General features: G+C 35.3%; 1 protein-coding gene across 1 annotated transcript; it reads left to right on the top strand.

Moving 5' to 3' along the window:
- Nucleotides 1-214: 214 nt before the first annotated feature.
- LOC121430936 (serine/threonine-protein kinase mos-like) lies at nucleotides 215-5,642 on the top strand. The gene has a single exon (XM_041628371.1). The coding sequence runs from the start codon at nucleotides 875-877 to the stop codon at nucleotides 2,129-2,131; it is 1,257 nt and encodes a 418-aa protein (XP_041484305.1). The 5' UTR covers nucleotides 215-874; the 3' UTR covers nucleotides 2,132-5,642.
- Nucleotides 5,643-13,263: the final 7,621 nt, after the last annotated feature.

Below are 13,263 nucleotides of genomic sequence, written 5' to 3'. Positions count from 1 at the left end.
CAACAATAATTAGCAAAGATGCTAACATCCCATGGATAAGCATCATTCATTTTTATTTGCAAAATTATACTTTGGCTAATGACAAATCGTTTTAATGCAATGTGGACTTTTGATCGACTGGAAAATTGTAAATGGATTTTCGAGACCGAACTCCTCGAGTTGACTACTATCTTGACAAATCGATCTTGCTCTATGGACTTTATGTCCTGATCATATACATTCGAAACTTTCATCATAAATGACTGTCGTTATTTTTGGAACTTTTCTGTACTTCACGCTGGATAACATCCCTTTTCTGGCATCGCATTCCTTATTGAAAAATATTAATCTTATCACTGTTACTTCTGCCTCTATGTGATAAGAAACACGAAATTCTTGGATTTCAGAGATGTGTTATTGCTAGCTACCATACCATGCATACACTGACAGTTAGATGAGTATGAGGGCACAGAAATATGAGCTAAGTCATGAAACACTCCTGAATTAATCTTCAAATTGACATTTCAAAGGATATGATTGCAGATTGCGGTATCTCTTTCTTTCAATGTCTGTGGTATTTTGATCATGCCTTTTATTTTCAAATTTACAATTCTGCGATGACAGGAATATCAAGCGTTCCCATTTAAACAAAATAACACCACTAGGTTGCCCAGGGTAGGCTGAAATAAATCAATAAAAGTCTAGACCACTTTATGCACCTGTCGCTGTTTACATCGTTATGCAGATGAGAAGCATATACATTTGCCTCGCAAAATGCCGAGATTTTCTTAACAATCAATTACCATTTTCACTCTCACTCGATTGACATGACAATTGCCAGCGCATTGCTGTGCCTTTCTATTCGAGTTATTGGAAGTCACAGCTGACAAGAACAATGACGAAAATATTTGAAGTGATTCTAAGGCTTTTGTCTCGGCATTTCGCCTTTCTGCGGATATATCAGGCATACCTGCAACGCTCGAAGAGGACAATATCCACTGAAAACCTTTTAGCGCCCAGAGATTGTGATTCAGAAACGTTTGATCTCAAACGAAGGAGACACACTGACTGTGTGATTAAGACAAGAGAATATCACTCAGCAGAGGTATATTGTCACAATTCTAACAAGAGGAAAAAATCAGTGGGACTACAGAGTGCTTTTATTTTAAAAGGAGACAGTGAATTTCAGATGGAGGAGTCACTTATGAATTCAAAGTTTAGGATCATAACGCACCAGCATGCGTCAAGGACAACATACCACTGTGTCACGGATAACAACAATGATACTGTGTCAGTGAGGCCAAGGGATCTTCTTACGGATGACTTTCATGTGGAAGGTTTGATTGGCAGTGGCGGGTTTGGATCAGTGTTTGTCGGGAAGTACTGCGGTCAACGAGTGGCCGTCAAGGTACTGCGCCCACGAAGGACAAATGCCGCAGCGATGCTTCAGAGCTTTCGCGCGGAAGTCAATGCCCTGTACTTAAAGCACGAGAACATCGTCAACGTGCTAGCCACAAGTGCCGTCGAAGACTTCGACGCTGGTGCTTTTATCATCATGGAGTACGCGGGGAAGCGGAACCTTCAACAACTGATCAACGAAACTTCAGAGAGGTTGCCGCTGGCACGCCGTTCGAATTTCGCTCTTCACATTATCCGTGCCTTGCAATATACCCATGCACATAACATTGCTCACTTGGACGTCAAGCCAGCGAATGTCATTGTCGATGATTACGATGTTTGTCGCTTATGTGATTATGGATGTTCTCAACAAGTCTTTGGCTCGAATGGCAAAGGTCTCAGAAGCCCTACAAATCGATCCTACCTAACTGGTACCTGCGGATATCGTGCACCGGAGCTGTTGTGTGGTGACGCGCCTACGACCAAAGCCGATATCTATTCGTTTGGGATCACACTTTGGCAGATGTTAACGCGAGAGACGCCGTACGCAGGGGAGAATCATCATGTTGTCATCTTCGGGGTCGTCGCCAAGGACATGCGACCAAAGTTCCCCGACAACGAGAACGAGATAGAAAACGACTGGTATCGCCGTCTTATCACGAAGGCTTGGCCGAAACAACCCGAAGACCGACCGACTGCGAGGGAGATCATGAGAGAGCTGGAGATGCGTCTCGGTGTCGATGACGTCGCTTGAACGACAGTACCAACGACCGAACTCCCATCTAACTGCTGACAATCACTGTCAGCTAATTGATGGTTGAAGTTTGGGAATTTCAGAGCAAGATTTTATTTCGCACCTGACACCATTGACCTGCCTTCTTTGGCCAGTGGCAGTCACGTTGGATGACATTCCATTGACCTCATCGATGCCGTCAACCTCGAGTTGGTTCTGCAAAATATAATTTGTTGTATATGATTGCAGACCATGCTGACCTCGAGGTCAGCTTTTTTAATACAAATAATGTATGCTCAATTATTGCAATTTCTTTGTTACATTGTACTTTGATGACATAATAAGGTCTCCATGATAGTCTGATTTTGTTAACTTAATTTGTTTTTAATAATATTACACGTTGTTTGATTTAAATCCTCCTGTAATAATTTTTATATTGTATTGTAATTGACTGCCATTGTTGAAATACTCTCTATATGGAGTCATTGTTATCGTCGATCTTTATGGCAACTTTATGCTGACTAAAGCACGTGCCTTGGGATCTTTCATAGATCCACGAAATCATACAAGAAGTACTTGGTACATAAAAGGCAAGTCCGGTTGTATCTATTTCATAGATTTGATGAAGATGAATAAAGTTATGACGTCACAATAAGGTTAGTTTGATCAATAATTTGTAATGAGTAGGTGTTCCAAGTAATGATGAGAGTGAGGAATGATACGAACTGCCTCACATAGATTTCAATATCCTCAAGGGATGATCATTGAATTATCAAAGGAATTCGATCCACTCATGCAATTAAGTTTGAAATGTAATATTGTAATCTTATAATTTTTACATATTTATGATTTAACTGCATGGTAGATACTTTTCATAAGTGTTGGGCAGGGACCCACGAGAATGACTATATCAACAGTCTATATCAGTCGGAAAAATAGTAATATAATGGACACAGTTCACACGCAATTCAAGTCTTAGCAATATGAATGCAGTCTTCCTACCGTACTAAAAAAGTACATTATCTCTCGAGTATTTGTAAATGGTATCGTCTTCCATATGGGCTATCGGTTGCTTAGTTATGTTTTAAAATTTGCAGACGCAATGATTGGCTCTTTCGCAAATAGCATTTTGTGCATTATAATCCAAATGGTATTCCACTGGGGAGCCTGACTGCTTATTCTTCTATTAAAAATCTAATGCTCCCCAAATTAATCCTACTTACCTTTTTATGCTTAGTAAAATATTTTTTGCATCAATTGAGCTTTTTATTACAAATCAATTTGTTATCATATTTATTTGAACTTTTGGATGGGCCTATAGCCAGATCATAGAGCTAGTAATAGCTCTATGGCCAGATTAAGTGGATGGCGTCAATCTATGCAATAGTTGAATAATTTCCACTAAATTCCACCACTTATCGAAGAAAATGAATTAAAATATGATACTATAAAATAATGATATGACCAGAACTAACTATGCACAATTAAAACGAGTTTCAATGAGAACAAGAAATTATCAGCTATCTGCTTGAATTTGGGTTACTGAGCTAGTTCCCAAGGTCTTGTGTAAACAAATCAATTTATCGATTTGCATAATATCGAGTGAAGCAATCAATCATTGTTTTTAATAATTTGCAATATATCTTTTATCATGAAGTGTTGTTTTCAAAGACGCCTACACAGTCGTTACTCGTTTGTATACCATATGTGTATATCTTTTTAAACAGAAAATGAAAGAAAAAAATCGAAAAAAAACAAACATTGTGATCATATTTTTGTAACCGTTAATCATGTCATGATTGTTCTAATGTTTAAGTTTGAAGGGGAAAAGAAAATTCTCGTTTTAACATGGTTCAAATCTCGACATAATCATGAGAATAGCTAGAGGAGAAGGTATGGATATGGAAGTATTAGATGGTCGTTTGCATGTTAATCTATAGGACAAGTATAACAGGAATCCTAATTCATTAATTGGCATCTTTTTGCGAGGCACATATAAACTTTTACATAATTAGGATAAAGTACATAGAAGTCTGATATTCTCATAACTCACTCTTTTTCATTATTTCTCAGACTTGATCTTATGAACTTCAAGTTTTATCTCGGATAGGCTCTCCCGCTTGACCGAACATTGTCGTAGTTCACGCTTTAATTTTTACTCCCCGGTTGCTCATACTGTCACAATCACCTCAAGTCCACGTACTTTACTACTCAAAATAAATCATTGAAAAGGTTCACACTTGAAGGAATAAAGTTTCAATAATAATTGTGGACTTTTATCAAATTGTGAGTGAATGTTTATAATTTCAACTCTTGACTTCAGTCATCAGTCCTGCTTGATTGATCATTGGGTCACTCTAAAAAAAGCGAATATTATACTCTTTTCCGTTCCAAATTTAATCAAAATTTACTCCCACTACATTTCAGACACACTTTATTTTTTTTTCATTAAAGATTAACTCTGAATTCGTTAACATCTAAAAGAAACACTGGTTGACTTCACACATTACGTTCTTAATGTCGTCATTGTGTAGGGAGCTGGGAGGCGGGTGAAGGTGTTAAGCGACGAGTTTCTTTTATTCACACAGGTTCAACTTAAAAACCATTAAAAAATACCCTTTTTGATATTATCAGTTCTGTTGAAAATTATAGGCTCTTATGCCTACCACAGTCAAACAAGAAGTTGTTCCCTCACATCAGCTCAATATCGAAAGCAATTAAGCCACCAGTAAGAATATTCTTGCTGAACTTCAATTTCTGTGTTCAGTTTTTATATATTTTTTTATCATTGATACTTCTATCAGTCACTGACCGATTTTGACTATGCGTATAAAGTAATTTTGAATACAATCGTGAATGCAATACAAAATTGAAATAAGCAGCAACAAAAACGCTGGCTAATCGGTATTTTCATCACAAACTCGTTAGTTTACGTTAGCACGGTATTTCATATTCAAACTGGTATTTAACTTGGTTCTTTCTAATCAATGTACATTGTTTTGCAGTGTGTTAATCATGTTAATACAAACAAACTGCCCATTACTTGTCTATCCTATTTACCTCGTGCCATTATTCAACCCATGTTTCGGGTCATGTTGGACACCATAATTATGGATGGTATTGTTCATTTGTAATTGCAGGGGTAGTCACTCTTGACTCTGCCATATCATTTAACAGCAGATGTTCATACCATGTTCATAACAGACATTAAATTCAATCTGTATGGACACACCCAGTCTATATACAGTACTATATACGTGAACTGATCGAAAGAATGAACACATTCATAATAATGTAGACGCAACTTTTATATGTAACCTCTAAAACGGATCGTTGCTGGTAGTATAAGGTTCTGGTTCGAGTGTTTTTCAGAGAAACTCTGTCAGAGTAGCTTGTCTGTCGATAATGATTTGAAAAAAGAAGAGGGCATATTAAAATCGGCCTGGGCGTGGGAGCATATTGTATGAAACAGAATATAGGCACCATTACGTGGGCGAGTACGAAGGCTACACAAATCGATCTGCTCTGAATGGAAAAAAATGATTGTATAAAACTGAACGGTTTTTGGTGTAAAGTTGCAATTATAGTAACTCCATTCTGACGAAAAAAGATTATTAATATTAACAAACACCATTAATGGTACGTGCTATATTTGCGAGGTTTTATATCCACTGCCTTCGAGTTGAATATTGTTAATTGCAATTTTAATGCGGCCTGCATATAGGCCTTCATGTAGGACTTCAGTACTTCTACGGAGCGGCCTGGGGTTGTAATGCCTCAAAAATATTGGGAACAGCATTTAGGGGATTTCCGTTTGATCATAATTATTATCAACAAAACTATTGAAACCATGCATAGCACCATTACCAATCATTACCGTTCAGTTACACATTTCAAAAGATATAATTATACAGATAACCGTGCATATATAAAAGTAACAAGTAATCAATATTTTTTATTTCATTGTTTCCAAGTGCATTTTCTGACGGGGAAAAGGAAATAAGGCCCATTTGGCTTTCCATAGAAGGTATTGATAACTCGCAATTCTTTGTGAAGACGGGACCCGAGCACTGACCTATACGGATATCAGAACTGGGCCCGTTGCAGAAAGAGTTGCAATCAATCGCAATTCTAAAAATCATGCGCAACTTGTATTTCAACCAATCAACAGCGCACATTTGGGACTTGCGATTGATTCTTTGACTTGCGTTTAAACGCAACTCTTTCAGCAACGGACCCCAGATCGGTCAGTATGCTCTGGTCAAACACCTGTCTTCTTCATATGTCAACAAAATCATGGTTATGATTAATTGATTATTATAATAATTTTATATTTGTAAGTTGCCTGGTTAATGTCCTATAATTCCCAAATTGATGCAACATTGTCAAAACAATCTTAAGGAAACTAAATTTGTATACGTAAACTGGAATATCATCGTTTGATTAAAATGAAGGATATTTGATAATGAATCGAATTTGGCAAAATATTCCGAGACATGATTAACGGGCGTATTAACTCTTTTAAATGAATCTGAAAAAAAAAAAGTTGTACTTTCTTATCATGTTTGTCTATTTCATATGTAATTAAATGTAATCTTCTATAATGTTTTGTATGTTTCTATTATGTATATTGCTGGTTTTTGTTACACGAATGAATTTATTAAATCGAATACCATTTTCTATTAAACATTTGTCATTCTATCCATTTTTTCATATAATTACCTGGGCAGCAAAGTAACATACGGAATGTGAATACTAAGATACAAGTGTGTTATGAGAGAGAAAGACAGATATTTGGTATAACAATAATATCAAGAATGATTACGTGTGACAAACCTTTACGGAAAACGTAGGTAGACCTAAAAATGATTATCAGTTAATTACTGAAATCCCAGCTGGACAATAAAAACGGTATTTCAGATAATTTCTCTTACTCTAAAACATTTCTTACAATCAATGAAAAAAAATAGGCGCGGGGAGGTCTGTCATCTTAGGGGGGGCAATTTTGTCAAAGTTTGGAGATGGGACTGAGATGGAACAAAATCTATAATGTCCCGTTTTTCAAATTTTGTATAAAACTTATTCCAAAAAAATTCCAATGCTACTTATATTAAAGTTGGGCAGTATTACAGGGGACAGAGGGCGACAGCAGTGCGGTGTTCTCTCTCTATTTTTATTTATTTTTTGGGGGGATGTATTTTACTAAACAAAACCAAGGGAAGAAGGGTTTAAAACATGGAACAATGTTATTTCCCTTTTGTTATAATTTCATCATTCAGATTTGGATTAAAACTCGCCAATATTGGTTGTCATGCTTTATCATGATACATTTATACTAATAAAACCCGACTACAGGGGACTGTTGCAGAAAGAATTGTGATTTCAAACGCCAGTCCAGGAGTTAACTGCATTGTAGACGATGAACGAAGAGGTCTAGAGGAGGTATGTATTAGAACGTAAAGAAATGAGATCTGTGAGATATTTTGGGGATTGGCCATTGAGTATTGTAAAGGTGAGAATGAGAACTCTGAAAGAGATACGGTGATGTATGGGGAGCCAATGAAGAGAATACAGAATTGGAGTTTGTTCAAGATACTTCTAGACGTAAATGCATATATTTACCGTCTTTTTGACAATGCAGTATGCTCCTCTTGGTTTTCCAAGGATATTGAGCAAATTTCCCTAAAGAAAAATTATGACATTGGTAGATCCCATATACTTGAGATTGATCTGATCAATCGTAACTCTTTGTAAGAAGGGGGCCATTGGCCTAGATACCCACTGGAGCCACCTCCATTCCTGACACACCCTGTAGTACATGGGGCAGTTCAATAAAGATGTTCGTAAGCTGAGAGCGACTTTAAGAACGATTGGTGATCCTTTCTTGCCCTAAATGGTATACACCAAACGTTAATTGGCGATGGTTTACCTCGTAAGAAAGGATAGCCAGTCGTTTTTCAAGTCGCTCTTTAACTTACGAACAGCTTTATGAAACGGCCCCCAGGGTCGGAACCATCAACCATTGGGGGAGCAGGAGCGAATGCCCTCTGATTTTTCAAGTTGTGGGAGCAGCAGTAAAGAAGGGGAAAAATGGTAATAAAAATTAAGAAAATAAGAACTAGATGGATCATGTATCTTTGCAGTCTTCCAAAATTATTCAATTTAGTTAATGACGTCCTTGAGGCCCTCCTGCCCAGTATCAAAATAGCCTGGCACCGCCCCCTGATTATTTTAATTCAATTCATCCATATCATGTTTTCATTTTTAACAGCCTACATACCATCATAAAACAATTAAATGCGATTATTAAGTCTAAATATAGCCCCCAAATAATATGGGGCTTTACATGTGGTACAATGATATTTGTGCTGGCGCCATTCACATTTCGTTAACATAGGTACTTTAGTATACAATGCATAAAAAGGGTTAAATTTCGTTCTAAATGTATATACCATATTTATTTAGCTCCTTGTCTATAGTAAAGTTATTTTCTTTTTAATAATTAAGTTTATGATCTGATGACCAATAAAAAATTGTGGGTGTAGATATATACATGAATATCAAGAAAATAAACACACAAAAGTGTATTTTCTCACGACCTTTCCACGGCCCTGCCCTCATTGGAGAAAACAGCAGCTGTGTTGTCTTTTGGTAAGTACTGTATTGATTCTTTTCTCACCAACCATGTCAACAATCCATGAGAATTTCAGAAATAACGAACCAGAAAAAATTGATATGCATATTTTTACAAGGATTATATATATGACATTTATTTTTGCGGAATTATGGGGTGTTGCAAGAAAATATTTTCAATCAATCACAAATATTCTGTTGCACTTTTACTGTTGATTGATCTATTTAGCAAATCAGATTACACTCCGTGTTTCATGGAGCAGATAAGCAATCAATCGCAAATTTGCAATTAATTGCACGACATATGCTAGATTTCGGGAACAAAAATAGACTTGCAATCGATCGCAAGGTTCTTGCAACACCCCATTAGTATATTAGTCTCCTTGTAATACATGAATATGATCCAAACGTGTTGAATTATGAGAATTGCAAAATATTAATATGCAAGAATTAGAAAGCAATATAATTTATTCGAGTTTTAATCAAATCTGGCCTTTTCTGAGATTATGAATTTCTTCTTCTCTTCTCGAGAAGGTTGAAAAGGAATGTCTTTTCTTCTTAAAAAAAACAATAAAAGGATTACTCGGCCGATGTCACAGGGACGGCACTAGGATTATTCGATTACGAAGGGAGTGGACAAGACAGTCATGTTTTTATGAATTGGAGAACTGGGGTAATATGAAAACAATAATAGGCATTTATATTGCGCCATCTATCTAAAAATAATCTATTCTGCGGCGCATTATTATCATTATTACCCCAGATTTAGCCCGAGCTGCCTTCCAGCACTCAAGAGCATTTAAGAAATTGATCCTACTGGGTACCCATTTACCTCACCTGTGTAGAGTGCAGCACAATATGGGTAAATTCCTTGCTGAAGGAAAACATGCCATGGTGGGATTCGAAAGACATCACATTATATAGAGTTACATGACCCAGAAATCTCCTTTTTTCCCTACCCCCCTTTCAATACTTGATATATCATAGAGAGGGCAGTCGCTCCCCTGCCAAGACAAACTTACACCAAGTGTTGGAGCAAATCTTACTAACAGGTCAAAATAATGCCTTGTTTTTGTGTTTGAGAAAAACAAATGGATAAGATTAGAGGTTTACGATGTTTTGCATTTCTGGAATGGAATGACTCACAATAACACTCCTAACTTTCCTCTTATTTTTTCCATAACTTTCGGTTACATGCTTCTTTATACTTTGCTATTATATACAATATAACTAGTTTCAAGGATTTCATTCCCCTCTAATTCAAATACGACTAAAATCTTTTCCAAAGACTTTGGCAATCACATCATCAACTCTTTTTTAATATTCTGTAAAATACAGGTTGATTTGTACATTAGATACTTGGATAAAAGAGAAAGACACCAAAGATTTTCCTGTTTTAAGATCTTTAATTCAGGATCTTACTTTCATTTGGAGTTATTTGAAGTACAATCATAACAGTAATAATCTACAATCTATTATAAAACATTAGAAAGATGGTAAAGCTTCAATATTGCAAAAATTATAATCAAAACACAGAAATCGTGTGAGATAAGAAATTAATAAGAAAGCTGACAAATAGACATCAAATCAAACGTTCATGACGATTTGGGAAAGACAAATTATAAAACAAATTCATAGAAAAGAAGAAGTCATGGAAACCACAGGCTGAATTAAAATATACTGTAATTTGTAGGAAAAATTCTATGTATAATAATCGAGCTTTGCAATTAAGCGATAAAAGAGCATCTAACGACGAATGAATTTGGTCAAGATGAAATGAGCATATTAATTCATTAATTCGGAAATACTTTGGGTGGTGTTCTGAGAACTAATACTTGGTTTAACCCTAGTCTAAGCTAGAATTTTCAAACCACACTCCTATGGTATGCTGGACTTCATCATATTTCTTCTATATTTGTGGCAATCATAATATATCAATTCACCAAAATATATTTGTCTATTCTTCCCATTTTAAGACTAAATTAATCTTCTGAAAAAATTTGCAGCAGGATAAGATTTTTTTTTAAATGTTGAATGACAACCGACACTCCATAAAATTGTGGTCTAAGCTAACCAAGGTTTAAAGGTATCCAGGCGGGGGATATTATTCAGGTGAAACAGTTCTAGGTATTTCTTTATGAATATTCATTAGGTGGGCTGATGATGCTATATCCCCACTTGTTCTTTTCTATTTTATCATACGAAATTAGGTTTATTCAAAAATTTTCTACCAAGAACTAAAACAATTGGATTGACAATTGATTAAGGGCATTAGTTATTTATTGCTGCAATTTATTTCATCATAAAGGAGATCCATCATTAACAAATGCATGACAAAATGAAACAGTTATAATTTCATGTAGTAACATAAGAAAAAGGAAAGTGGGGATGTGAGGTCATCAGCCCACCTAATGAATATTCATGATGTGCATATAACAAAATACTGATAAATTCTAAAATTCAATAACTTTGTTATTTGCTCTCCAATTTTTTATTAAATTTTCAACATTTTGCTCTGTAAATTTTACTCTATTTATTTAGATATAAATATTTTCAGCCCGGAAATACCATGACAGTGACTCATCGATATAGGTCTTATTATATCGTACAGATGAAAGCATTCTTACTACACCACTACCCATGTATTGTGGGGGATAATGCTGAGTATCTCAATACTGTCAACTTTTACTTCAAATAAAAATGGTTAATATATAGCATTATTACAATACCACCAATTAAAGTGCATTTAAATTCGGCAAGAGAGTCATACTTCTCTTCAAAAACGGGGGGGGGGGGTGATCATAAACCAGTAGGTAAAGTTATGCGTAACTGGGTTATTGCATGCCAAAAGTGTCTAATGGGTATTCTCCCAACCATAAGATAATTTATGGAGATGTTAATTGTCTTTTTTTCTGTTCAATCACAATTTTTTTTTTCCAACCAAAAAATACTTCATATGAATGGGGAAGGATGCATCCAATATTGAAAATAAGATTATACATGAGTTTCTTTGAAATTCTACAAAACTTCCAATTCATATGGTTCCTTGTATTAACAAAATGTGCCAAAAAATTAAAGAAAAATATATGAATTTCTTACAAAAACCAAATGCGACCTGTCAATTCTATATTAAAAAAGAAATTGGTGCTCCATAATTACAAGTCCTTTCAGAAATTGCCCCCTGATTTATTATTATATGTGATTTGTACCCCCATTTTGTGACTAGTGAGAAACATCATTTATTGGACAATAAAATCAATTTAATTCAATCAAATGCTGAGGTACATACAACTATATTCTGATTATACATTTTGAATCTACATAAATTTTATATCTGATTTCATAGATTATTCTTAATTTCATAAAATATTTTTCAATTTATATAAACTCTTCGAGCGAATAACATTATAGTAATGAACATGTGATATAGTTATCTCATTAAGCCAGACAAGTAGGTACAATAAATAAACTCTCTTACATGACATAAATACACATGTTCAATCTTTGGCAACCATATTGAATTCATGATTGATGGTAGTAACAAATAATATAATAACATACATTTTGACATACATGTAGTACAAAATAATACACAAGTAAAATGTTGTATTTTTAAAATGGGACATACATATGTGCCATATTTAACTTACGAGGTGCATAAAGTTTATTTTTAAGATTTACTTTATTGCTTATAAAACAATGATCTGGCTAATAAATATATTATCTGAACTATATTATCTGGATAACAGGAATATCAATGCTTTTACACCTGAATATACATTGTACAACATTGAGCATTGCTACCTAGCTAGATTTCTTACAAAAATACAAGTAAAAATCATCTCATACAACATATAATTATTGATCAACACTGTCTGGGCTCTTCAATGCAAAGGCTTGTAATCACTCGCTATGTGGCATTGACTAATCAAGATCAGTCTTGCATGAGCATCCTTTTCAAAGCACTGACAAGGAACCAATCAAAACGGTTCTTTCATACACCATTTGCAATCCATTGAAAACCTTTGGCCCGAATTCACAAAGGTGGTTTTGAAAACCCACAGTTGAGTCCATAGTTTATGCAGATTTCCTGTATTAATTACATCTATTTTATAAAATAACGTATCTAACCATGGTAACAGGCATTAATTTGGCACACTGTGACAAAAGTGCGCATCAGCATTTTTATACACATTCCCGATACGCGCTAAATTAAGCTTAATGTATACATGAAATCTACAGAAACCATGGTTTCAACTGCGGGTTTTCAAAACCACCTTTGTGAATTCGGGCCTTTGTGTTTTGGAGTCCCGGGGTCGGCTACATAAAAACTTACAAATATGTTAATTTGCCATCATGGCAAATACCATGGTAACGAGGCTCAACAGCAAATCACAATCAAGGAATCCATGGTAATCACAATAATGGTTGAAGTTAATTGATTGTAACCATTTATCACACATGTTCCAGGTCTCTCTCTCTGTGTTCCACAGGTATCGATGTCAATCTTAGGAGAACAA

Source organism: Lytechinus variegatus, chromosome 17 (assembly GCF_018143015.1).
Source record: "Lytechinus variegatus isolate NC3 chromosome 17, Lvar_3.0, whole genome shotgun sequence".
Classification (NCBI taxonomy): Eukaryota; Metazoa; Echinodermata; class Echinoidea; order Temnopleuroida; family Toxopneustidae; genus Lytechinus; species Lytechinus variegatus.
The sequence above is the reverse complement of the archived record's forward strand: the minus strand, read 5'-3'. Positions and strand labels throughout refer to the sequence as shown.

What these genes read in the sequence shown, in the direction of transcription:
- LOC121430936 (XM_041628371.1), top strand. Translation starts at nt 875, where the DNA reads ATGACGAAAATATTTGAAGTGATTCTAAGGCTTTTGTCTCGGCATTTC.